Here is a 27,564-nt window from a genome sequence, read left to right on the forward strand (position 1 = left end):
TCCCATTTGTGCGTTCTGTCCTGAGAAAGCAAACTCCAAGCAGGCTGTGGGGACGTCCCTGGAGACTGTAAGCCGAGAACAGCTCAGAAAGCTTGACCAAGGGGGAGATCCCCACGTGGAAAAGACCAGAATCACAGACAGACAAGCGCACAGATACTAGCCCTCCCTGGAGATCCCTGTCCCCAGGCCCCAGGCATTGGCCCTTTCTGCCCCCTGCAGGCCTAGCCATCTGGCTGCCCAGGAAAAGGCTGGCCCCAGTGAGACTGCCCCTCCTTGGATTCTGGTAGGGCTCTATTCCTTGTTTAAACCCCCCTTGGCTCGCGCTTCCCCAAGACAAATTTCCAGCACTCAGGTGACACGTGCCCTTGTAGTGGAAGCCTTGGTCATGATTTGTTTCCCTCTCGCTGCATGGAGCACGGGGTGGGAATCCACTCACCTCTTCGAGCCTGACACCAGCATCCCCTGCACCCCGGAGCCTCTCTCAGACATTTGCTGACGTCTGGGGAGGCAGGGACCAGGGCTTTTCATCTCTTCATGCTGAGCATTGAGCGCGACACCTGCTAAAAGCCAGTGCTTGCCAACCTTTGCCAGAAGTTCAGAAGAGCAGATGTAGGAAAGGGACCCAGGAGCACAGGACGTTCCTTCCGTCCAAGCCTGCTGCTTCTTCTGGAGGCTGAGATGTGGGGTAGAGACGGCCATGCCACAGCTGCAAACAGCCTGCTGGCGCAAGTCTCAGCCAGACGGGTTCCGACTCTGGGGAGCCAGCACTGGTTTGCGGTGCTGACGGTGAAGACGTCGAGACCTGGAGTGCTCCCAGAGGCCCCACAATGAGCCCTTCCTTAGCAAAACCTTGCACAACCCTCTGGCTGTGTGACATTCCCTCTCACAGAGGGCAGAACAGAGACTTGAAGAGGGGACATGAGTTGTTCTAGGCTTCACAACTAGATTGTGCCTGAGTTAAGACTCCAACGCATGTCCTCCTGATTGGACCCTCTCCACCCCATGAACCATAGTGGAAGGCAGCTTTTTGGAAGAACGAGAAAAGGAATGAGTGAATCCAAACCTCAGGATGATCCGTACTTGAAAGTTGGGTATTTGGAGAAGAACATCTGAGACTAAGTCCAAGTGCAAAATTAAGAGTTCAAATACAGACAAGGAAAAGGTTAAGTACCCCACAAGTCATGAGATGGTGTCCCAGACTTGGTCTGTTTTGAAGAATCATCTTCAATTACAAACTAGACTAAATAAAAGTGAGAGTTACTGGCTTCTCAGCTAATGAGTCCTCATGTGGAGTTCAGGCTCAGCTGGTTCAAGCAGCTGGACGAGGTAGGAAATTTCCCGCAGCTTCTTGTCTTCTGATGCCAGCTTTGCAGGTAGGAGTTCTGATGCAGTTAGACCTCTCTCTTTTAGAGTACAGTTACCAGGTTTAGCAGATAAAACACATACAATGTTTGGAATGCACTTATTCTAAGTGATTTGCTGTATTTCTGAAATTCAAATTTAACTGGCATGCTGGATTTTTCCTGGTAGCCCACTTTAGAGTTTTCCTATTTGCTGTGGTTGTCTCTCACCACGTCTAGAATTTATTCATCACCTTTAATGTTCAGAAATGTCATTAGATGGCATCTGCGTGTGGGGCTTTCCCAGGGCTCTGTCTGCACGGAAACCTTGTCCTCAGCAGGGGAGCTGCTCCTCCACTGTTTGTGGTCCTTCCTCTCCTCTGGTGCTCACCCTCTGCACCCCTGCGAGGTGTATGCACAGATTTGAACGCCCCATCATTGTCTAAATGAACTTCATCAAGTTAATTAGCCTCTCTTAGCTTCAGTTCCTGAATCATGAAATTGACTTTCATAAACCAATCTCACAGCCAGGCACGTGAGGATTGAAGCCACCAAAGGACGCCAAGCCCCTTGCATCTTGCGTGCCCCAACTGCCACCCTCCCGAACGAGAGCATCTGCCCTGTCCTTCCTGTGTGGGATGGCGCCTCCTGGTCCCTGAGGTGGTTTGGGGCCATGTGACTCATTCTGCCCAATTAACTGAGCAGATGTGCCCCGTGTCCCTGTCCGGCTGGAGCATTTCGTGGCCCATGGAAGGCCCACACCAGGGCACTCTTATGCTCACCCACAGTAAATGCCAATGTTCCAGACAGCGTCTGCTCTGCCGGCTGGATTCTGGAGTGAGGATGATGCTGGAGAGAGCCCTGCTGGCTGTCAATGGACATGCAGCGTGAGGGGGAAACAGTCTTTGGGTTATGGCACTGAGCCTGGGGGATATTGCTTACTGTCACACACTTAGCTGTGCAGACCGGTCTCCAGGGGGTCCACAGAAATCCCCTCCCCTTCACCACCCTGTGTTAGTGGAGTGAGTGCCCCAAGATGTTGCAAGCCTTGCCAGACAGAGAGTGTCTGTCCTTTATTGACCACTTCTACGGAAGTCTGGCGAGGAAGGGCCCCCTCATGTTCAAGTTGGTTCTGAGCTCTGATCAATTCAACCAAGCTGGGGCTCAGCCCGGGCTTGGCATTGATGGGGCAAGTGATGGGATACACAAAGCCACAAGTTAGAAGGTTCTCCTCCTGACGATAGAGGCACCAATGTCCTTGTACTCCTTGCTGGTGACCCACATGTCCTTGAAGGTGGACAGCGAGCACAGGATGGAGCCACCCAGCCAGGCGCTGTGTATGGAAGAGGGGCAGCTGGACACCTGGAGAGGGCGGAGGACGAAGGGTTGGGGGAGAGCAAAGAGGAGGGGTGAGGGAGGGGTGGGAGGGTTGGGGAGAGAAAGGAAGAAGCCAGAATCAAAATACTACTCCAAATTTGGGACAAAAAATTGCAGCCCCTAAGCGAACCTAGTGGGTGGTCGTTTCTTCCCTCCCTGCAAATACAGGTTATTCCAACTTTTGAGGATGCTTGTTGGTCCCCACATGTCGGCCTGTGGTTTAAACTACAGCATAAAAGAGGCAAGAGCTGAAAGGACTAACCCTTGGCTCTTAGACTCACTCCAAATCACATGACACATCTTCAACTTCTACAAAGTCTATGTGGAAGGCATACGTGTTTTGCAGAAAAATTAGAAAATACAGAGGAGCACAACAAAACCCACAGGGAATCAAAGAACCTGGAGAGATCCCTGTCGCTTCATACTCAGGCTCAGCGAGGACTGACACCTTTGATTCTGGGAGAGCAGGGCTTCCAAGCCAAGCCCAGAGCCCTCTGCACTGGGAGGAGCCACACATCACCACGCCCATCCCCAGGTGGGACCCCTGAGGCTCCAGGCTAAATCCACCTGCTCAAGGACAGACAGGTGCCATCCTCCTGCGTTCACAGACTTTCCTAAAGGCATGTAGACACCCCACGCTGGAACAGCCTTATTCTAAAACAGCAAGGCAAACGCCTGGCTGCAGAGTCAGTGGGGAAAAGGGATTTGGAGCAAGGACTTGGAAAGCCCAGGGTCTGACTAGAGGTGGGATGATGGAGGACAAGGTATCAGGTTCGGTTACTCTCGATCTGTCGCACCACAGGACCCTGCCTGGCTGGAAGCATTTGTTGCTAGTGGTTAGGAAAAGAAATATTGCAGAAATTTTAAAGGAAAAAACAAACAAACAAGGAAGAGTCAGAAGGGGGGAAAAGAGCATGTTCAGTGTCAGGCATTGGGTAGAGGAGAGAGCCAGTCCCCGGCACCCAGAGTCCCCATCTGTCTTTATTGCTACCAATAGGCTGTCACCTGTAAGAGTCACTTACTCCGTCTGTGTCTTCTCTGGACACACAAAAGCAAACAAAGCCTGCCCAAAACTGTGGGTGGTTTATGCATTCGGAAGAACGCAACACAACCAACAGGAAAATGCCCAAAGTGTTGAGATAAGCAATAATATGCTTAAAAAGAGAGAGAGAGAAGAAAAAGAGGAAAAACCACAAACAGCTGGGAAACATTTGCAGAATGAGTCACCTTCAGTAGTCATTACAGAAATAAACAAGAACAATGATTTGCTTTCCATCCCTTCAGTTGGGACGAGTCTCTTAAAAACTGTGGCGTCATGCAAAACAGGGGGCGGAGGCAGGGAGGACTAGGTGTCCAGTTAGGCAGGGAATAAGTCACGAGGTGAGGATGGCCAGGCGCAGAGTCAGTACCCCTGGGGTAGGGCTGCATGGTAGCAGGGGCAGCCATGCCTACAGGGATCCCAACGTTGACACAATATAACAGCAAACACAAGAGACAGACTTTCAGCATCGCTGGGTCAACTATCCTTCCATTTCCAAAAAGGCAAAGTAAATAAATAAATAAAGAGCAGCCCACTGTCCCCATGCCAGGACGAGCTGACACAGGTGTGCCGCTGTCTGTCTTGTGCCGACCAGCCCAGAGCCTGGCTACTCCGTAGGTTCCAATAAGCTTTTGCTGTGCACACATTTCTGGCTCAGGAAATCCACATCTAGAAGTGGATCCTAAGGGAAAAGCCATTCGAAAGAAATAAGGGGAAATCACGACTGAGGTTTTATCCCAAGCACATCGTTCGAGCAGGATCCCGGTTGTTGGGAGGTTTGATGACTTTCCAAGTTGGCTTCGTGGGAACCAGCTCTTCTCTGAAGGAGGATGAGCTCCTTTTAGGGACAGAGTTTTTCTCTCCTTCAGAGGGAGGGTTTCATGTGTTCTACCTCCCGTCCCTTCCAGGGAGAGTGCAGACAGGGGGAACGAGGCTGTGGCAGAGCTGAGTCTCAACCCAGCTAAGGGGACCAGGTGCACCTTCCAGCCTCATGCAGAGAAGTTTGGGGGGTCCTGGGAGGGGTTCCTGAGGACTCAGAAGAAGGGTGGATGGAAGAGCTTGGTCCACAGCTCAGCCCAGCTGTGGGGGAGGGGGGCAGTCAGATTCCCACGGCAGAGGGGGTCAGGTTGCTTTGCACAAAGGCAGGATGTGACACTCCCTTTCCTTCTGTTCTGGGCTAAGCCATACTTTACGTTTGCATTTAGTGAAGGCTCACTGTGGGCAACAGCCCCGGGTGCTCTCGAGAGCCAAGAGAAGGGCAGTGAACAGCACTGGGCTGTTCACAGGGCGCAGGACCTGCACAGGGAGGCTGAGGGGTGAACGCTTGAGATGTCGCCTGCAAAGGAGTAAGGGGGCTGCGGGCTTCGGGGGTGACGAGGCAGGCCTGCTGTAGGTTGCCAAGATCACGGACGTCTTTGCAACCTACGCTCAGGTGAGGCACACCAAAGACTCAGGAACTACGGGCGGGGCCCACTGCTCGAAAAGCAGCGCGTGCAGCCTCGAGCATTTCGGGAGGGGGGCTGCAGGTGTGGGGGAAGGAGGGTGGGTGGTGGTTTCCCCTGTGCTGTCTGCATCCTACGCTATCCACACGAAGGGGGCTGAGGCCGTGCAAGGAGGACACCTTGCCCCTGTCCACTTGTTCCAGCTGGAGCGTCTGCTTTCCTCGGGGTTCCCGATTCTTGTCTGTCATTCCAGTGACTGCCTGCCGTGGGGGGAAGGAGGGACAGACGCCACCCAGAACGAGGATGTCTGCTCTGGGCTTGCTCTCACGGTCCTCCCTGGCCCACCTCTCCCTGGGGCAGAGGGAGGAAGGGAGGGGATGCCAGAGGGCGGGTGGGGCTCTGGGCAGGTAGCAGAAGATACGCTGAGGGCTGAGCCAGAAAGTTCTCCTGGAGAGGGCCCTGCCTGCGAGCAGATCTGAAATCCCGGCTGGCAGGGATGGGAAGCTCAGGAAATGGGATTCAGTCCGTCCACACTTCCTGCCTCTGGACCCTGGGGGGAGGGTGATGCAGAGTGACTTGTGGAGTCTGGGGAAATGGTGTCCACGGGTCTGGAGGGACAAGTTCTGACACAGCGGCTCAGCCCCTGCCCCCCGGGTTGCTGCGTGTCCATACCTCCCCCTCCCAGGGAGGATGCAAAGGGGGGCCGTGAGCACGGGCCACAGGGCACGAGGGGGCTGGCGTCTCCCTGCCAGGGGCTCCCACGAGCCCGCCGCAGAAGCACCCATGAAGGGCACGCATGTAGCTGGTCCTGGAGCCTGAGGCCCAGCTCTGAGACGAGCCACTGTGTGCAGCAGAGGCTGTGAGGCCAGAAGTGAGCAAAGAGCAAAGCTGGAGGACAGCTGGGGGGAGGGCGACCCTTGGCCCAGGGTCGCTGACGGGGGAGAAGCCATTATTGAACCCACAGTGCATGGGCAACTCGGTCCCTCCAGCCGCGGCCAGCCAGGCTGGGCTCGTGCCAGACCCGATTCAGTCCAGTTAGGGGGACGGACAGGAAGGTACGCTCTTCACTGTGCGAGCGGGGCCAGAAATTCTAAACCTGGGACCCAGACTTTGCTTACATATTCTCTGCCACGACCATGGGCTACTTTCCTAAAGAGAAAAAAAAAGAAAAGCAGTTTTGGAAAATGGGGTTGGGAAGAAATCAGTCTGAAAATCCTGCACGCGGTGGAATTCCACGCCCACGACAGTCCGGAGAAAGCACGGCAAGGGGACAGCGAGGGACCGGTGGGTCCCAGCGCTGGGCTGGGGTGAATGCGTAGACACGGTCCTGGTCCCAGGGCACGGAGGGACTCTGGGTCATAGTGTCACCGTGGACACCTGCCATCACACATCCCTCGCACCTGCGGGGCATATGAGCCCCAGAGGAGCCTTCCGCCGGCTGCGGACCCCAGCTGGCCGTGATGCGTGGATGTCGGCTCACCGGCTGTGACAAACTCACTCGGGTGAGACGTGTGTAGCCGCGGAGACTGTGCGTGCCACGGGCAGGGGTGGGAGGCTGTATAGGAACTCCTTCTACTCCATTTACCTGGAAACCTAACACTTCCCTAAAAAATACAGGCTGTTAATTTAAAACGAAACACATAGATAACAATTTCACAGGGGAGGGCAGGGTGGGAAGCCCGGGCAGGGTGGGAAGCCCGTGCAGGGGCAGAGCCGGGCGGGGCCCCTGCTTTCCTCCCGCAGGTGACCAGCTTTAAGGCAAGACTCTGGGCCTTCTGCGCCCACCCTGACAGCTGGTCTGTGTCTGCACCGTCACCTCCCCTCTCCTCCCCCTCGGCCACCTGAGCTGGTCCTCCCGGTCTACGTCCCTCCCTGGGGTCTCCCTGGCCTTAGAGCCCCTCGCTGGAACATAGGCCCACCTTGCACCTGCAGCTGCCAGCCCGCGCCCCGCCCCCACGGTCAGCCCGGAGGCCGCCCAGCCACCCTCACACAGCATCTCAGATCTCAGTCCCCCACCCCCTCTGGACCCCTCCTTCTGGAAGCAGAGCCCTGGGCCGCCCCAGGGGCCGCTCCCTCGGCCCGACAGAGCTGGCTCAGATATCCCCGCGTCTCCCCTGCGCCTTCAAGCCTCTTCCCGGGGAGACCCACTCTGACCCCTCGCCCCTCCTCCCCTCGCTGCCCCCCACCCCCTGGCTGACAGCCTCTCCTAACACACTTATTTCCCAGTGTGTTGACTGGTCCTGCTTACGGCTCCCTCCCCTGACTGGAATGGAAGCCACGGATTCTCCTGACTTCGGTTCACTGATCCCTCCCTAAGCCCCCGCCCGCATGCCAGGCACACCAGGAACCCTGGGATTCTAGAAATATCTGTGGCCTGAACCCAGGAAGTCCCTGAAGGGAGGGTCGGTGGGGGGGCGGGGGACACCGTACCTTCACGCTGATGGTGGGGGACACCAGGGTGGCTATTTCCCTCTGCAGCCGGAAGCGCAGGCCGGGACAGCAGCCGGTGCCGCCGGACAGAACCATGTGGCCGAAGAGAATCTTCCAGAGGGCAGGGTTGCAGGAGCTGACACTCCGGAAGGCTTTCATGTGGATGCCCAGGCTGTTTCTCCCTGTAGTGAGGGCGGGGGAGGGGGGAGGCAGAGGCGTGGGGACCGGGTGCCAGCCCGCAGCACCCTCAGGCTCGTTCCTCCGTGGCTCCAGGAAGGGGCAGACTGAGCTGGGGCGGGGGGGGGGGGGACACTAGCACCGTGACCCCAGGGCCCTTACGGATTTCAACAACATGGCACAACCCTGGGCCTCAACAGCCAACAGCTGAGTAACTAAGTATCAGTTCTCCGCTGTCCTCGGACATGATGTGTATCCGAATGTGACTGATGTTTATTACCTTTAATTTTATGCCATCGATTGCTTTAGGAATGGATGTCCTTGCTCAGGTGGCCTGAAGAATTATACTGATTCCTCCTTTTTTTAAAAAAAGTATTAACTTTTTATTGATGTATAATTGGCACCAACATTGTATTAGTTTCAGGCGTACCATGGAAGGACCTGATGTTTGTGTCTGTTGCAGAATCATGGCCACAATGTGTCGATTTAACACCCTTTCCAGACTCATCATTAGTCCACATACATAAACACAGCTCTGAGGGCAGCAGCCCTTAGAGACAGGGGCAGGATGCCTCGATTCCTCGTGTGGGATAGCGCCTACCTACTGTGCAGCTTCGGGGTGAAGTCTGCAACGGTGGGTCTTCTGGAATCATCCAGGATGTGGCAGGTCCAGCGAGCACGAGCTCAGGCTGCAAACACTCCACTCTTGTCAAGGTGTCAGCGGTGTCCCTGCTCACTGAGGTCGACCCAGACTTGGCGGGGTGTGTGTGTGTGTGTGTGTGTGTGTGTGAATTCACACCATGGGGGAGGGACTCCCTTCAGTGTCAGTTGCATGGGTCCACTTAATGTTTTGGGGGCACGTGCCGTGTTTGAAGCCTCTGTCCCCCACATAGTCCAAGGGGAACAGCAGGGGTGCTTTTCACCTGCTCACCCGCACTAGGTGTAAAAGTCATGTCCTTACCAGGCACGCATCCCAGGGAAGGGGCTTGGTCCTTTTATTCCCCCCATCTCTTATAAATGTCAGCAATTATTAAAAAAATTGATTCCAAGAAATATTTGGTTTTCCGTGACAACCGGGAAATCTTCCCAGTCAATGGGGATTTTATAATCCATCACTTTCTTCCCGTCCTGTCCTGCCTGCTGGGAGCTTAGCCAACTCAGCTCTCATTTAAGACGTCCAGATCAGCGTGGCTGCTTCCCCAGTCTGGCCATTGTAAACAAGGCTGCAGAGAAGGGGAGGCGCGCATACACAAAGGACTACGACTCAGACATAAAAAGGAGAGAAATCTTGCTATTGGCAGCAACATGGATGCAGCTAGAAGGTGTAAGACGAAATGAAATAAATCAGAGAAAGACACATATCCTGTGATTTCACATGAATGAGCAATTTAAGAAACAAAACAGATGAACAAAGGAAGGGAAAAAAAAAAAACAGACAAACCAAGAAACAGACCCTTAACTGCAGAGAACTCGCTGATGGTCCGCAGAGGGGAGGTGAGCGGGGCATGGGGGAGCGGGAGATGGGGACGAAGGGGGTGTCTAGCATCACCGAGTCAGCGCATTGTACGCCTAAAACTAACACAACACGGCATGTTCACTATGCCGGAACTAAAAAAAAATCCCTCCATCAGCCAAACGTTTGAAGTTCCTTCCAGACCTATGGTTTTAGCTCCCCTGATCTGCCTCCATTTGTATATTTCAAATTCTTTTGTGAGCAGGAGGAGTGTGGCCAACACCTAACGGAAGACATGCGCAGTGCCGCGTAGGACCCAGGGACACCTGACAACTATTCGGTGTTCTGCACTGGGTCTCCTCGTCTTGAAGCACAGGAGGTGTCAGGGGGGACGGACGCCTCCAGCCCACGAACAGGGGCCGCCTAAGTCACAGGCACACGCACACACTTAGTAAGTGATCGCGGAGGTCCCAGGACTTCTGAGGGCGGCTCCAACTCGTACTCGGAGCAACGGTCCCTCCTGGCTGCTGGGCTCCATCCCCCTTCCGGCGGCCCCCGGTTCACGCCTGGGCTCCCGGGTCCCGTCCCTCCGCTCACCCATGAGGTCTGCCTGGAAAAGCCCTTCGGGGCAGAGGAACTTCTCCGACCCCAGGGTGATCTCCTGGCCGTCGGGCAGCTGAAACCTCCGTGCGTAGGAAGGAGAGCTGGCTTTCACTTTCTCCTTCTTGAAGTCCGAAGCCACGTAGCAGCATTTTTCCTTTATGTCCCGGATGTACTCCCAGTCACCTGCGGGGGAGAGGCGAGGGGGACAGGAAGGGTGTGACCGAGATGGTTCGCAGCAGCATTCTGCCCACCCTGGGAGCATCTTCCTGGAGACTCGGCTCCTCCGGGTGGGGACGTGGCGCCAGTCACAGAACCCATTCCTGCGTCCATCTCAGATCCGAGCCCCTCTTGGTCTGTACCATGTGCTGGGGCCCAGGCTTGTGAACGAGAGTGGTGGATCAGAGGATCCTAAAGTGTGACACCAGCATTTGGGAAACGTCAGCATCGTACGTTGATTTCTACTGTGTACGGTGTGTGTTTTTAGGGGGTTGGAAAATCAAACCCCGTCTTGGTATCTGTTGAAATACTGGCTGCTGTGGGTGCGCCCATGCCCACCTGCTGTGAAGGCTGGCTGCACACAGCTCCCAGCCGCCCCCTCCTGTGGACAACCGCCTAAGCCGGCAGGCCCCCTGACCCGGAAACATCTGGAAGGTCACACCCTCCCACCTTCTGGGTGGCTGACCACGAGTTTTAGAGCCTGCTATGTCTTTTGGTGTTATGTATGGTTTTCTATTTTGCCTACCGCTGCTTTTGAATTTGGATCGGAGCTCCCAGCACCTGCCTGCCTAGAAACCACCCTGGCACCCGACTTCGGCCCCCACCCCTCCCCCTAAACGGCTCCGTCTGCGTCTGTCCTGCCTTCCTTCTTCCAGAATCCTGCCGCTCTCCTCAGTTCTTCCTCGGCTTCTTTCCCTCCAGAAGCTGGTGTTGCTGGCCACTCCCTTCTCTCTCCCTTCTCTCTACTTGGCTTCTGGGACCTTGCACTCTCCTGGCAGTTCCCTCCTCCTCACCTACTTTGGGCTTTGGTGAGACGAACCTAGGTTGAAATCCTGCCTCTGCCATTTACCAAGCTTGGCTTTATGCAAGTTCGCTCTCTTGTTAGCCTTCCCTTTCCTCATCTCTAAGACTGGGATTAATCTGCACTCCCAGGATGGCCATGCAGATGGGGTGAGACAACGCACATAAGACCTTGGTGAGTGTGAGCTGCCCACAAAGTGCCTTTGTCCTGGCTGATCCTTCTCACTTCCCCTTGCTTTCCTCTAATCGCTGCTGTTCTGAAGCGTTCCACACTTTGTGTGGCTCTGGACACAGACCTCTGGCCTGGGAAGACCGGGAAGTATAATGCAGGACTGCAGGCTTGTGGGGAATGGGTGTCACGCAAGTTACACATCTGGGTACCTAGCACGGGAAGTGGGTGCAAAGTGGAACAGACACATCCTCATCTGGAGTCCTTGGGTTCAGATCGCGGGGATACACCTGCTAGTCATGTGATGTTGAAGTCACCTACTTCCTCCAAGCCTCTTCCTCTTGCAGTGGAGATAACTAATCCCCCTCCTGGTGTCAGAGCATGAAGCAATGACAGGAAGTATGTGAAGTGTTTGCTCAGCCAAGTGTTCTGCACAAAGCAAGTGCTGTGTAAAGCTTAAGCAGTCATCATCATCGTTAGGTCAACGTCAACATCATCGTCACCCTCATCACCACCATCACCATCATCACTACCACTACCATCACCACCACCATTATCACCACCATCCTCACCCTCGTGACCACCAATATCACCAGCATCACCATCACCACCATCATCATCATCACCATCACCACCATCACCATCACAATCACTAAATGGAGTTGTTTGTAAAACTTGAACCATGTTTAAGTAGCTTTAGCTTTGCAAGTTGAGGGCTACAGGTTAAGTAAGCCAAGTGGGTAATATTATACCCCAGGGACTGGTTCACCTGGCCAAGAAGAGCAATGTCCTACCTCTGCTCACCAGCGAGTGCCCACTGTCTGTCAATAGTTGCAGGAGGTACAATGTTAGGTCTTGGCCCGCTATGTCCATCTGGATGGTCGACTGATGCAGAGGACAGCCATCAATGATAGGCACAAAGTATGTCATTCCTTCTCCAGATTCAATAGTTGTTCCTAGACAAGAGAACACACCAGCATCATAATGCAGGGTTCATGACATCCCTTGTCGATTGTCAAGCCTGCAGGAAGAGAGGGTAAAGGGGAAATCATTGGAGGGAAAGCAAAGGGCCTAGGGAGAAAACTTTCTTCCGTAGGGCAGTGTGCAAGGATAAAGCTTATCCAGATCAGACCAGGGACCAACTGTTTTGGACAGAAAACCTGCAAATATTCTTGTTAAACTAGATATATAGAGATCAGCAGCAGTTGCCAAAGGGTAAAAGAGGAAGAAGAATGTTCTACTCTTAATAGCTTCTTCCCTAAAAAACTGGGTATCGATTCAGGTGCTGGGACTCTCTGGGTGGCACTTGGGTGTCAGAAGAGGCTGGATGCAGTGGGAGAGGCATATGTTTCAGTCAGCAAAGCAAACTACATCTCTCTGTGCTAGTCCCAAAGTGATGTGGTCATGGAAACTCAGGCTTCACTTTGTGTGAAATGGTGATTCATGGCGCCACCCACAGCAGATCAGGGGTCTGGCTGGTTGACCTCTTTCACGTGCTGGATTTGGTAACCAAGGATTTCACATTTAAAATGAAGCAAAAATGAGTCAAGAAGACCTCCTCATCTAGCTAAGGTAGAGAACAAAGAGTGGGTCCCCCCATACACACCTAAAACAGAAATACAGGCAACAATAGTTTTCAAGATACTGGGCACCAAACAACAAAGGATGGTCTCGACGGTCCCTGAGAGACAGCACATCATAAGGAGAGAACGTGGCAGACCAAGATCCCTCGTAAACACAGACGCAAAACTCCTAAAAAATTTTAGCAAATATACTCAAAGGATAACATGTCATGACCAAATGGGTTTTATCTCAGGACCACAAGGTTGTTTTAATATTTAAAAATCAATTAATGTAATTCACCATGTAAAGAAATAAAAGGGAAAGTTCCACATGATCTTATCAGCAGAGGCAGAAAAAAATCATTTGACAAAATCCAACGTCCATTCATGATTTAAAAACAAAAACACTCTCATCAAACTAGGAACACAGGGTAACTTCCTCAAACTGAAAAACCTACAGCTAACAATGCTCTCAGTCTTTCAGTGAGAATGAATGATTTCCCTCTGAGGTCAGGAACAAGACAAGGATGTGTGCTCCCACGGCTTTGGAAGTAGAGATTCTTGCCAGAGCAACAAGGCAAGAAAACACACACGCACACACAATAAAAGGCACCCAGTTTGGAAGTAAAGAAGTAAAATTACAGACGGCATGGTTGCCTAAGCAGAAAATCCTACCAGCACTAATAAATGAGTTTAGTCAGGGTGCCAGGATACAATATCAGTATACAAAAGCCGATTGTACTCCTATATACTTGTGCTAAACAATTAGAAATTGAAATAAAGTTACCATTTATAATAGAATCGAATTTATGAAATACTTAGAACAAATCCGATGAACGATTTCTACAACTTTTACACTGTGACTGCAAATTACTGCCAAGAGAAATTAAGAATACTTAGGAGATATATCATATTTATTACTCAGGAGACACAATGTTGTTAAGATGTCAGTTTCCCCCAGGCTGATCTATAAATTCAACGAAATTCTGATCAAAACCCAAAGACACTTCTTTGGGAGAAGTTGACAAAATGATTCTGAAATTTATATTCAGGAACCTGGGATGGCCAAAATGTTATTTAAAAAAAGAGAGAGAGAGAGACAAAAGGTATAGCACTATTATCTTATTTTAAGACTTATTAAGCTCCAGTAATCAAGACAATGTGGTATCAACCTACAGGTAGACAAATCGATCAATGGGACAGAACAGAGTATAGAACTAGACCCACATGTATATGGACAACTGATTTTCCCAAAAATGCATGGAGATAATTCAGCGAAGAATGCAGGGTCTTTTCAACAAATAGTGTGGGCACAACTGGAATCTATGTGCACCAGAAAAACACTCGATTTGTACCATATTCCATATACACATCTGTATTCCACACTGAGAGAAATCATAGCAGAAAAGCTTTGGGTTCAGCGTGTGTTTCTTAGATACTATACCAAAAGCATAATCCATACACACACAGAAAAAGGGGTAAATCGGACTTCAGTGACATTAGAAACTTCTGCTCTTCAAAGCCCATGCTGAAGAAAACAAAAAGCCAAGCCAGAGACCGGGGACAAGTCTTTGTAAAACATATACCTGGCGAGAGACTTGTACTGGGATTACACAAAGAATTCTCAAAACTCAAGATGAACAAAACAGCTCACGGGCCTCTGGGCCGTTCAGTGTGTTGAACATCCAACTCTTGATTTCAGCTCAGGTCAGGATGTGGGGGTCCTGGGACTGAGCATCAGGCCCTGCACTCAGCACGGAGTCTGCTTGTCCCCTCCCCCGCCCACTTGTGCTCATTCTCTTTCTCTCAAATAAATAAGTAAATTAAATCCTAAAAAAAAAAAAAGATGAAGAACTCAGTGAAAATTTGGCAAAACCTTTGAATAGACACTTCACCAAGGGAGACACGGGGGTGGCAAATTGGCACCCAAAGGCACGGTCCCTGCCCCTGCTTGTCAGGGACGTACAGGTCAAAACCCCAGCGAGATGCCTTGTGCACCTGCTAGAGGGGCTACCACGAAGACTGGCCACGCCATGCTCACGAGGCTGGCGGAACGCAAGCCGAGTGTGCAGTCATGCTGGGAGCTAGCTTGGCAGATTTTTTAAAAAGTTAAAATGCTCCTACATTCTGACCCAATCATTTGGCTTCTAGGTATTTTTACCCCAGTGAAATGAAAGCGTATGTCCATGAAAAGACTTGTAGGCAAATATCCACAGCAGCGCTATTTATAATAACTGCCAACTGGAAAGAACCCAAATGTCCATCCGTACGTAAATGAATCTGCAAACTACGGGGCATTCACACAATGGTATGTTGCTTGGCGATACAAAAAAATGCACTATTGATATAAACAGCGGCACGAATAAATCTCCAAATAATTATTTCGGGGCGGGGGGAAGCCATAGACAAAAGAGAGCATACCCCACAGCGTTTATACAAAATTCTAGAGAATGCAAACTCGTGTGAGGACAGATTGGAGCAGGGCAGCGTGGGGAGTGGGGGGAAACGTTTAGGAGCGTCAAATACTTTTGTTATCTTGACTGTGCCGACGGCAGCATGAGTGTGTCCACACGTTGAAAGTTCTCACATTGCGTGCCTTAGTCACTCTGACTTTGTTGCACACCGAGGACACCTCGATAAAGCTGTTCGGGAACACCTCAAGATGACTGGAAGCAAATGGCTTATCCAGGAGGGAGGGAGGGCCGTTGGGAGGAAGGCCGTGCAGGGTGCGTCTTGTGGACCCTTCTCTTTATTATTTGGCAGGGAGGAAGGGGACAGGCGTGGGCTTCAAGAGGGCCACTCACCAGAGGTCTGGCCGGAGGCGTAGAGAGAAAGGACTCCTTGGTTGGCTAAGTGCAGGGCGGGCACGTTGAAGGTCTCAAACAGGATCTGCGGAGAAGGAACGGGAAGCAGTGGCAGTCAGGCCAGCGTACGGAAGAGCTGGTGGGTCTTCCCCTAGTTCTAGGACACACGGAGCCCATCTGCAGGGGCACCCGGCTCGCCCAGAGACCCAGACACGGAGTCAGGGCGCAGGCCAGCCTTCATCCCAGCTCTGCCGCAGGAGCTCTGTGGCGCTGTTTCCCAGTCTGTAATGTGGGCTTGTATCCTTCCCAGGGACCCTACGGGGCAGACCTAACAGACTGTCACGGGACTGAGGGGCTTGCATCGTCTTCTGGGCCACCATGTTATCGTGATGGGGACGAAGCTGAACTCCAGTGCCTCTGTGGACTCCACATTGCCCCCTCCACGCTTTTGTTCTTTCTGCTCTTAGAGGATAGGCAGACGTTACACGAATCCCAACACTTAGACATGGGATGATTTACTTGTTTTATGATACAAACCGCAAACTATCAGTTACTGTGTGTTACCTGCGCACCAGACGCTTAGTCCACACACGGCTTGGTCAAGAACGCTGTCCTAGGTACTGACTGCACACAGGGCAGGGGGCGCGGGCGGGGAGACACATCCTTGCTTCCGCTGCGCAAGGCATCCCCCTGATGTATGGACATTGTTCATACACATGGGAGACCAGTGGACAAGAATGTTAGGGAGGAGGTGGCAGGGGTGGTAGGCAGGGCACTGCCTCCGTGAAGTTGGCTGATGAGGGAATGATTCTCCTGCAAGATGAGGACACTGGGGTCTAGAAGACTTCACAGTTCTTTTTCTTCTTCTTCTTCTTCTTTTTTTTTTTTGATTTGATTTATTTATTTGACAGAGAGAGAGAGAGAGAGAGAGATCACAAGCAGGCAGAGAGGCAGGCAGAGAGAGAGGACGAAGCAGGCTCCCCGCTGAGCAGAGAGCCTGATGCAGGGCTTGATCCCAGGACCCCGAGATCATCACCTGAGCTGAAGGCAGACGCTCAACAACTGAGCCATCCAGGTGCCCCATGAAATGTGTATTTAAATACAGTTTTATTAGTTTCATGTGTATTACACACTGGTAAGCAAGACACAAATCGGTACTACTCGGAGGAGGTGAGTTAATGACAACAATACAGCATCACGTACCATATTATAATTATAAGAATCCAGTAGCATATGAGACTTAATTGCAAGGTCCAGAGCTGATATCACACAGACACTCTGAGTTTACCGATTCCTTATTTTGAAACTGAATTGCTTTTACTTGAATTTGCCGCATTCCCAATTAGTATCCTGACCATCTGTAGGCTCTGAACCAGTCGTGGCTCTGCCAGGTTTAGGGGACAATGGCTCCTCATTACTGGCCCAGAACTCTGCACAAGCTCCTGTCGCTGTGTTAAAACTTCTGCTCACCTTTGTATGTAATCTCTTCGATAAAGTCTCCCCAGAACGGCCCCATGTGAGGTCCCTCTGCTTTCCTGCTGGGATCTTGATGTAATTAGGGGGTGAATTCAGAGAGATTGGGGGCAGAAAGGCAGGCAGGCAGTGGGCCCAGGAAAGGTGGGGAAGGGCCAGAGACAGGCTGGGTGGCCCATGCAATATTTTGTGCGAGGGTTAATTTCACATGTCAATTTGACTGGGGCATGCAGATCCCAGGCATGTGGTCAGTCGTCATTCTGAGGGCATCTATGAGGGTGTTTGGGGGTAATATTAACATTTAGATGGACAGATTGCGTAACACCAGTTACTCTTCCCAGGGTGGGTGGGCCTCATCCAATCAGTTGAAGATCAGATTAGACCAGAAGGCTCCAGCCTGCTGACTCACCGTGGACATCCTGGGGCTTGTCAGTCTCCATAACCACACAAACCAATCCCTTAGACCCCGTCTCTTTCTATGTGTGTGTGTGTGTGTGTGTGTGTGCACGCGCGTGTGTGTGTCTGCGTGTGTGTGTGTGTGTCCCACCATTCTGATTCTGTGGAGAAACCTGAGACAGTTCAGGATTCGCACATCCCCTCCCGCAGGGGACAACCTTGCTTCTCTCTTGTTCCCCCACCTCACCGGGTCACTGATGGGCACATGGGGGTCTCAGACCGGATTCCTGCCGTTTCAAGGCCGTGGGCTTTGTGCCCCTGTCCATGTGGAGCCCAGCGGTGGCCCACTTCTGTGATCTCCCCATCCGCGTGCAGAGGAAGATTCCTTGGCCCCCTCCGGGCTTTGTTTTAAATGAGGCACAGCTCACACCTGCGCTCTGACTGCTGGTGCTCTGTTTCTGGGCCACGGAGCACGCCTCCTCCACGTGAGGTGGGAGCGTGGGCCCTGGCCTGCCCTTTGGGTCGCTGCTCACTGTAGGAGATGCCACTGGGCTCTAGGGGCTCTGGGCCAGGTGGTGGAAACTTGCTGTTTGCTTAATTAGTTCACAGATGTCCTCATTAGTTGTAACTGGAACCTGGACAGCCAGCAGCAGCCCCTGCAGCCCCCTCCCCACCTGGACCCCCTCCAGCCCTAAGGAAGACTGTGCAGCCTACGGGGGGGCACCCTCCTCTTCCCACCTGTCTGTCCTTAACGACCTCTGAGAACCAGTTCAATCCAGTTCAACCTGGTCAATCCGTCCATGCTTACCACCAACCCCTTCCTGGAGATCGGGCCCCAGGGAAGATGGGAGCTCTCGAGTCAGGGTTGGACCTCCGAGCAGGCCCCCCCACCCACAGGGCAAGACCCAGGGTGAGGCTGCGAGGTCAGGCCTTGAGGTCAGATGCAGTGGGTCCCCCAGCCTTCTGCCCTACGGCCTCAGCCCTAACACTGTCGCTCCTAGACACTCCCGTGTCTCCATCTGTGCAGCGGGACTTGAACTGCACTGCCACAGCCCAGCTGTCGGGTCTAACAGAACAAGTCACATTAAACTCCTCGCCCACGGCTGCCCCTTGGTGCACTCTCCCATGGTGGCCGTCATGCTCACTGCTAAAGTCAAAGGGGGCAGATCTATCCCCTGTCTGCCTCTTGCTCAGCAGAGAGGTGACACCCCGAGGGCACCCTGAGGCTCAGGAGGGGGCCGGAGCCGCTGCCCTCCCCGTCCCTGCCGCCCAGGACCCAGCCCCTTGCCTGTGCCATCTTCTCCTTGCTGGACATCGGGTTTGAGGGTGGCTCAGTCACCATCAGAGGATGCTGCTCGGGGGCGACGCAGAGCACCTGGTAGAAGGAGTGATGCCAGATCTGCGGCGAGAAAAGGCGACACGGTGTCTCGGTGAGCCTCGGCCCAGCTCCTGCAAGGGGGCAGATCCTGTCTACACCGCAAGTGGCTTCTGCAGTAGCAGATATAACTGTGGGGTTCGCTGTGGGGTTCACGGCAAGAAAGACAGCGCGGCTGCGGGCGGGGCACAGATCCTCTTGCTGTGTACCATCCTTGAGTGGGGAGGGGAGCAAACAATGATGCTCGGACACGAGCCCCAAGAGAGGGCAGCACGGACCGTGGCACCAGGTATGTGCCAGACTTTACGAGCTATTTCCTCATCTTTAAAACGGAAAATGTTCCCTTCCTCCTAGAGGATCATGAGGACATCACTGATCACCAAACAGGACATTTGTAGAAAGCCTAGGACATTTGTTTCCTGTGGTTGCCATGACAAGTACCACAGCCCGAGCAGCTTAAACTATAGGAATTATTGTCTTCCAGCCCCGGAGGCGGGAAGTCAGCCAGGCCAGGTCCTCCGAGGCCTCTGTCCTTGTGTGTGGACAGCTGTCCTCTCCATGCGTCCTCACAGGGTTGTCCTTCTGTGGGCATCTGTGTCCTAATGTCCTTTTCTTAGAAGGACCCCGGTCAGATCATATAAGGTCCCGTCCTAGTGACCTCATTTTACTTTAATTGCATCTTTTAAGACCCCATCTCCAAATATGGTCACATTCTGAGGTGCTGGGGGTCAGGGCTCCAACGGAGGAAACTGGGGGACACGGTTCAGGCCATAGCACTCAGCAGAGTGCTTGACGCACAGTAGGTGTTCAAGAAGCAACAATTAGTTACTCTGGACGAAGGTCCTGCCTGCCTCTGGGGAGGGAGGCTCCATGAAGAATTGAATACAGAAGTAAGGGACACCCTCTCTGGGGGAAGTTCTGAGGGGGGAGCATCTCAGGAAAGGGGGGCCTGGGGCCAGGACACGGAAGCACAAACAAGCTGGCACCTGGCAAACAGCAAAAGCCAGAGGGGTGGGCTCGTGGCTGGACGTCCAGCTGCCGACGGACGGGAGCAGGGATGTGGCAGGATCAGATGGAGGAGGGGCACTCAGCACACTGTGTAGGGGTGAACTGAGGGGTGAGGCAGGAGGAGGGGCCCCATAGGGAGGATTGTTGCAATGATCCTGGTATTCGGGCAAGAACCAAACCAAGGGCCGGTACCAGCTGAAGACTCGCTGGAAGTCCGTTCTATAGGGCTCGGTGATGGGACAGGGTGGGGAAGGAAGGGTGGAAGCCACAGCTCAGGTGGCCGGGGTCCCACGAGCTGGTGGGCTACACACTCCAGACCTGTCTACACTGCTTCAGTTTCTGCAGCCCCTGCCACACACTCCTGGAGGGCTGCAGCCACGCCCACAGCCACCACCTCAGCTGTGCAGATAAGAAGAGCATCTGGGAGGGACCCTCGCACAACCACCCTCCAAGACGGCTCCCAGGGACACATGCCTCCTGGCATCCAGCCTGGGGCAGACCTTGCCCATGCTGAACCAGGGCTGGCTCGTGTCACCTAGAGAATACGGCAGAAGTGAGGGCATGTGGCCTTCAGGGCTGCGGTATACAGCCGTTGAAGCCTTCATGTCAACCCACTCAATTGTTCCCTCTGTGGGAGGCCAACCACCAAGGCCGTGAGGACATTCAAGCGGCCCTGCAGAGGGTCCCCAAGAAGCACCACCTTGCCGGCTGCACGGGACGCGGCCTTGGTCACGTCTCCTCCAGCCGCGGTCGAGCCTTCAGATGGTGCAGTCCCACGCGACCCCAGACTGCTGCCTCACGAGGGACCCCCAAGCCAGAACCACCCAATGGAGCTACTGCCAGATTCCTGACCCACAGCAACCATGAGAGGTACTAGGCGGCCATCAGTGTTTTAAGTCTCTGAGTTTTGGGATGGCTTGTTATGAAGCACAGAAAGTTAATCTCTCTTCCCAGGGAGCATGCGAGCTTCAACCATATATGGAGACCCGGATCAGAACCTTCAGATCCTGAGACAGAGTGGTCCAAATAGCCACTCTCATTACATGTGTACTGTGCTGGACTAAGGCATTTTATTCTTACAGTAAAATGCACATACCATAAAATTTATCGATCTACCATTTAAGAAAGTGTACACTTCAGCGGCATGAAGCACTTCACATGGCCATGCGACCGTTGCCACCTCCCGTCTCCAGAAATTTTTTATTGTCCTCAACTAGAACTCTGTCCCCCTTAAGCCCTAACCCCCCATTCTTGCTCCCCCGGCCCCCAGCACCCATCATCCTGCTTTCTGTTTCTATGAATCTTCCAACTAAGGGTGGGATCATGCAGCGTTTGTCCTTTTTTTGTCGGGCTTATTTCATGGAGCGTCATGTCGAGGTCCAGCCATGTTGTTGCCGGTGTCCAAACGTCCTTCCTTTTCAAGGCTGAGTGATAGTCTGCCATACGTATCCAGCACATTTTGCTCACCCGTCCGTCTGCCAATGGGCACCTGGCTTGTTCCTGTGTCTTGGCTGTGGTAACGCCTCACTGACCATGGGTATGAAGATGTCCTTCCCGTCCTTGTTTTCAGTCCTTTAACTTTTGGAAGAACCACCATACGGTGTCCCACAGAGGCTGCACCATTTTACATTCCCACCAGCTGTGTACAAGGTCCTGAGGCTGCCACTTGCCATTTTCTATTGTTGCGGTTTTTAAACGGCCGTCCTAGGTGTGGAGTGGAGTAGGGATTCCTTGTCCATCATTCCTTTAATCCTCACACAAGTGTGATGCACAAGGAAGAATTAGACCCCTTTCTTACAGATAAGGAAACACAGGGCCAGGGAGGAGGGTTGCTTTTCCAAAATGACACAGATAGTAAGCCACGGAGACAGGATTCAGGCTCAGGGGTCTGACTCCACAACCCGTGTAGTCAGGAGCGTGATGTAGTGTCTGCGGGGACAGAGAGAGCCCCGGAGGCTGGGATACCTCCCTCCCCAGGTTCCAGGGCAGCAGGAACGCCACCGAATGTCCTAGAGCTCATCCCCCCGCCACAGAAGCTAAGCCCACCTTCTCCATGTCGTCCCAGTTAGTGATGGTTGCCCGGGCGACAGGATACTGCAGGTTAAGCTCCCCTCGCCTTTTCTGAGCCTCGTCTCCGATGAACCAGTCTTCCTCTTCCATCCCCACCAACAAATTCTGAAAGACACAGGCCAGGACAGATGGGCTGTCAAGAGTGGCTCCCCTCCACTCAGCTCCCCTGCACTGGTGCACGTGCGTAGGGCCTCAGAGCCCTGATGTCCCGCTGGGGGACCGTTCCAGGTCACAGCACTGGCTGCCGTGGCCTCAAGACTGGACACAATTTCAAGATGCCGCTAAGAGGTTTTAGCAAATGATCTGCAAGGTAGGAGTGCCCCCGAGGACACTCGCCTTGTCTGCTTTGCGGGTGTATCACCTGAGAGAGAGAGAGAGAGAGGGAGGCTGTGGAGGAAGGGAAGGGGTCGGGAGGGACACCAGCTTCTACACGTGCTCTGGAAAATTGGCAGGGGGAGGGTCTACGGGTTCACTGACTTCGTGATTCTTGAGGAAGACGGACCGAGCAGCTTTCATGGCCGAGGAAACCACTTATTCCGTCCTCAGCAGGGGTGTGACCGTCGGGCCGTGTGTAAGTCTGTGTTGACCAAGAAGCAAACACCAGCCCAGGATGGAAAGTGCGGATCATAGCAGGGAACACGCCTGTGTGAGGGGAAACGCGGGGGGTGCCTGCTGGGCCTGGGGCAGGTCCGAGCCTGGGCTCAGGAGAGGGTGCGGGGTATGTGTTCTAGAAGGCTGTGAGGGTTAGTTAGCATGGCTGCCAGGGACGCTAACCAGTCACTCCTGCAAGGAGCCCCACGTTCCGCAGAAAGGGGTCTGTCGGGGCGTCCCTGCCGTGCTCAGGTGTTGACGAAGAGTGTCCCGAAGGAAGCATGGCCTCGGCGTGGGGCTGCGGCCCCGAGGTGCTCTCAGGTGGGATGGGTTTCAGGGAGGGGCCCATTTTGGAGGTCGCCACAGCTCACGTGCACCCACCTCTCATGGGGCGGTTTCATCTTTTAGGCAGAAGGGTTTGGGCTGGGGGAGAAGCACTAGCCAGGAGACCCAGGCCTGCTCCGAGCTCCGTCTCCTCTCTGTTGGATGGCGACGCCGTCCTCCGTCCCGCGCTCCCCTCCATGGTGCTGTCGGGGAGCGACTCAAGGAGGCCGCCGATGGGAATGCGTTTTGTAACGAGAAAGGACAGGCTGGCGTGAAGGGCCATCCCTGCAGGCCTGCCTCGGACGTTTTCTGGGCTCGCGGCGGCCTGAGGGCCTGCCTCCCCGTGGCCGCGGGGCTCCCTCGAGGGGTCTCACATCTGGCCTGCCACCGGACCGAAGGGCATGGGAGGGGCTGTGGAGCCGAGTCCCCCGGAGCGTCCCGTCACATGCAGACTCCCCTTGGAGACAGAAACTCACCTCCTGCTGCCCAGGGGCCGGCCCTAAGGCCTGGGAGGGCAGCAGCCAAGGGGTTCACGGGACCCAAAGCCAGACCACCCCGGGCCCCGAGGTCCAGGTGGGTTGTTTTCTGCACTGGAAATCCACTGTGGTCACCCGTGTCTACCCTGGCGAGGAATCTGGTCTTTCTCCCTGAGACTTTATGCCTTATCGTGTGCGTAACCTCTTTCATGTCTAATCCTGCCTCCCACTCCTCGCACAGAATGGGGAGCTTTTCCACCCCCGGGGCTGTGGTGCAACATCCAGCTTTCCTCCCGCAGAGCAAATGACCACACCTGCCGGGGCAAGAGGCGCCACGCCAAGGATTGCAAACAGAGGGACTGACTGTGCGGCTTTGGTGACACAAGGCAGGGAGCCCGAACAAGCCAACGGGGGACACTGAGATGCCCGGAGACTAGGACCCCAGGATCGTGGGGCGGAGAACATGGAGTAGCAGGGAGAGCTCAGAGGAGGCCGGGCGGAGCTGGGGGAGAGGCAGGAAACCAGCAAGGAAGACCTGCCCCTCCTCCCACCTCCCGGTCTGCCTCTGGCGCGTGGGTTGGCAACATCGTTGGGGGTGGTTGATGGGGGGGACGTCCCAGCCTGAGAGTCGCAGAGCGGGACAGGGGTGGGCCCTATGGACAGGGGGCAGAACCCAGCTCTAATGGGTTGGAAGATGGCCCCCAAAAGTTGTGTATGCCTCCACCCTCTAGAACCTATGTGGAGGGGACTGTGTTTGGAAATAGGGTCCTTGCAGATGTGGTTAACTTAAGGATATTGAGAGGAGAACATCCTGGATGACTGGGGGGGATGGGGGCTAAAGCCGGTGACAAGTGTCCAGGTAAGAGTGTGGGGACGGGGGTCTGCGACAGAGATGGGAAGAGGAGGGACCGGGCAGAGGCTGGAGGGGACACCGCCGCGAGCCCATGGGCGCTGGGAGCCCCCAGCAGCTGGAGGAGCTAGGAGACCCCTCCCCAGCGCGCTGGAGGGAATGCGGCCCTGCCCACACCTGGTTGAGGACTTGCGGCCTCTGGAACTGGGACAGAGCAAGCTTCTGTGGTTTGAAGCCAGCGGTCCCTGCAACTCTGGTACAGCTGTCCCAGGACACGCACACTCGTCATGGTCCCCGCCCTCAGTGTCGTCTCCACCGCTTGTCGGCTCCCCAAGACCCATGGGCTGGACGCCGTGCTAAGCACACCCACAGGCACCCCCTCACTTCAGCGGCAGCCCGATGTGGCATGCACACTTGCATTTTGTGCAAGAGGAACCTGAGCTCTGGAGGCCATTTGCCCCAAGTCACCCGAGGGCTGAGGCCGGGGAGCGGTGAGCGCATGGGGGTCTCCCGGCCCCGCGGCCCCCACTCTTTAGTGCTGAGCTCGTCGTCTTGAAGAAACAGCCCCATCCGCCCACTAGCCAGGAGGCAGTCACCTGCTGTTACGCACTCAGAAAGGGGCAGGGATGCTGCTCCTGGTCCCCCAGGCAGTCGCATGTCGGAATGTCCATCTTAATCCAAGCTGCCTGATTAGAAACGTTGCCACGAACTGCTCCGAGCGATGCAGGGCCCGGGCGCGGGCCTTCTGGACCCCTGATGTTTGGGGTTCTCACGTTACCCCACCACTCCCTCTCAGGATGGGCAAACTCCCCAAGGACGTGACTCCACACCAGGGCCTCTAACTCGGTGGGTCCCGCCTCTGTCACGTGCTCACACAGGGACACGGGCCAGTCACCTCTCAAGCTCCTGGCTCCTCTTCAGGGAGCAGGGACACCGTGGGACATTCCTCATAGGACTGCCAGGCTCATGTCAACCCGAGGAGTTATGGTCCTTGCGTGAGCTGGGAGCTCACAGCTGGTTTGGCTGGGGGACGTGTGGGGACGGGGCAGGGCCCCCAGAAGGGAGGCGGGAGATCGCCCTGCAACGGCCACGCGGGTGGGAGCTAGTCCCATGTGCCGCCCCGGGGTAGGCCCGGAGGACGAGCGAGGCATCTGGCCTGCAGGTGATGGGTTAGTCTGCATGAGCTTTCTGGAAGAGTGACTTATCCTTAACATCTGGACACAAAAATCAGAATTTCTTAGACACCGAATTGCCATACAAGCCAGCAATCCCGCTCCTGGGGACCCACCAGGAGGAGCACGTAGGGCCTCAGACAGACATGGGGACAGACACCCACCCCCCGGCAGCACTGGGCACCCCCCAAGGTTGAAGCCACTCACGTCGTGTCGAAGTTTCCCGAGGATGGTGGGGAACACAGCCCGGGGGGCCTCTGTGCCCGAGAAGCCCACCTTGCTGAAGCCTGAGCCATAGTCACAGACAAGGGGCACATTCATGGCGTCGTGCGCGACCCGGGCGGGGCTGCGGGAGACACAACACGGTCATTCATGCCATTTGCGAGGTGCTTGACCAAGGGGCAGGGGCTGGGCCAGGGTGGACACGGGTTCCGCCCTCATGGCACGGCAGGTGACTCTCCAAACCTAGAGCGGGGCCCTGCCGGGGCCAAGCCACTGTCTGGGTGCTGAGGGCAGGTATCCACGATCGTGTGTGGGCGGCTGCCTGGGGAAGGCAGGGCTGGGGGCCAGCTCCCGGGCTACAGAGCTCCCGCTGGGACTCAGCCTCTGCTGGTTTCTGGCGCAGTCCATGACCTGCTTCACGGGCGCCTTCTTTCCCATTCACTGAGCCAGAGGCTTTAGGCAGGGAGACCCCAGGAGGAGCCGGTGGCCCTGGTGGTCACTTCAGGCTCTCCCTGTGCCCCCAACCCAGATTCCACCTCTCCCAGGGACCCTGCTGGGCTCCTGGCCCCAAGGTGAAACCTACCCCTCCCCTCTCTTTGCTTCCAGACATCTCCCTTACGTCTCTGCAGGTCTGGAAAACAGGAGAAGGTATTGAGAAGAAAGTCACGGTCCCCCCAGCCCCAGCACCTGCATCTGCCCTGTTATGTTTTGATAATTAGTGCAGATCTATTATCTATTGGTTTTTTAAAAATTGATTACCCTCAGAATAAACGAATCCATTCTCTCTTTTGAATACGCATGTTAACGAAACCTTTATCATCACAAATATTTTTGTCCCTTTAAGGCGATTTTCATTACTTTTCGTGTAGAGAACGTCTGTATATACAGATACATCATCCCGGAAATAAGAGCTCAGTGTGGGGGAGGAGAAAGCACTTCCCAGACCCGTCGCAGACGCGGGGTGCTTGCCCTTGCCGTCCTTGAGAACCACACAGGGGTCTCTTTCCCTCTGGCGCCTGAGAACAGCCATGGGGGCGGGACCCCGGGGCAATGGAATGCTCGGAGCTGCGTCCTCATGAAGCACACACGTTCCATCTATCCCAGAGGGGAGGTTTTAACTGTGGTTTTGTGGTGGACGTTTTCCTCGACGTGATCCGCATTCCCGAGTCTCCGGGTACCACCTGCTACACGCGGTCTCTGAGCGCAGAGCCCCACGCCAGCCCACGACAACTTAACCATGCCCGACTGGTGAACGCTCAGACCCTGGTAGACTGTCTCCCCTTTCCGTGGGACGCCGTGTTGCACCAGCGTGGGTGGAAGCAGCTGGCCCAGCCTGGCCCACGTGTAGCCACAGCCACCAGGCGTTCCTCGGTCAAACACCCCTCCGGCCCGGGATGGCGTTCTTGACCTCTCCAAAACCCACGGCAGCAATGGCATTCCCATGTGAGGCTGTCGCGGAGGGGAAGGGCCCGTGAGGGATGTTGTGGGTTAGTGTCCCCCCAGAAGGAGGCATGTGGGTGTCCTGACTCCCCGCACCTTTGGAAATATGGTCTTTACAGGCGTAATCGGGCTGAAGGAGGCCATGCTTGAGCGCAGGCCCTGTGTCAATGCCTGGGGTCTTGTTGAAGAGGAGCAAACTGGACACAGACAGGAGAAGGTCACGTGGAGACGGGCAGAGACTGGAGTGATCTGTCCGCGAGTCCAGGGACACCCGAAAGCGCTGACAGCGGCTGGAGGCCGGGAAAGACGCCCAGACCAGATTTGCCTTCTGCCCCCAGAAGCGACCAGCCCTGTCCTCACTGTCATCTCAGACTGCCAGCCCCTGGGATAGGGACAGAGTGCATTCTTGCCATTGGGAGCCCCCCAGTGTGTGGCAATTTCTTCCTGCAGCCACAGGACGGGGCCAAGGCCACTGGTCCCTCCTGCTGTGAGAAAGGGGGTCCATCCCCATCTTCCTGGGCCCTTCTCAAGCCTTGGCTGAGATGCGGCCCCCAGCCCAGAGAGGGCTTTCCAATGTGGTCACTATTAATCCCTTCATTCTGCCGGTTTCTCTTCCCATCGCTAGCTGTTATATGCTGTTGGAAAGAACACGGTCCATTTTCATTCAATTGTACATTTTCTTTTAACTTTGTCTGAAGGTTTAGCTCCTGTTCTGGTGAGGGCCAGAGTCTGTGCATGTCCCGGCAGAGCTCGC

The 27,564-nt window shown here is 54.6% G+C and overlaps 1 protein-coding gene across 1 annotated transcript in view; it reads right to left on the reverse strand.

Annotated features, from left to right (window-relative positions):
* Nucleotides 1-2,550: 2,550 nt before the first annotated feature.
* Nucleotides 2,551-27,564, reverse strand: part of LOC116880217 (actin-85C-like) — a 32,702-nt gene continuing 7,688 nt past the window's right edge. Inside the window, exons 2-9 of the mRNA XM_032879084.1 lie at nucleotides 25,356-25,494; nucleotides 21,712-21,840; nucleotides 18,571-18,681; nucleotides 15,414-15,498; nucleotides 11,842-12,003; nucleotides 9,856-10,044; nucleotides 7,629-7,810; nucleotides 2,551-2,702 (exon numbers count right to left, since the gene is read on the reverse strand). Coding sequence (XP_032734975.1) covers nucleotides 2,559-2,702; nucleotides 7,629-7,810; nucleotides 9,856-10,044; nucleotides 11,842-12,003; nucleotides 15,414-15,498; nucleotides 18,571-18,681; nucleotides 21,712-21,840; nucleotides 25,356-25,469 — 1,116 coding nt within the window. The 5' untranslated portion in view covers nucleotides 25,470-25,494 and the 3' untranslated portion in view covers nucleotides 2,551-2,558. The remainder of the gene's footprint in view (nucleotides 2,703-7,628; nucleotides 7,811-9,855; nucleotides 10,045-11,841; nucleotides 12,004-15,413; nucleotides 15,499-18,570; nucleotides 18,682-21,711; nucleotides 21,841-25,355; nucleotides 25,495-27,564) is intronic.

The sequence above is a fragment of the Lontra canadensis genome, unplaced genomic scaffold (assembly GCF_010015895.1).
Source record: "Lontra canadensis isolate GAN:19392208 unplaced genomic scaffold, GSC_riverotter_1.0 scaffold66, whole genome shotgun sequence".
NCBI classification, from domain to species: Eukaryota; Metazoa; Chordata; class Mammalia; order Carnivora; family Mustelidae; genus Lontra; species Lontra canadensis.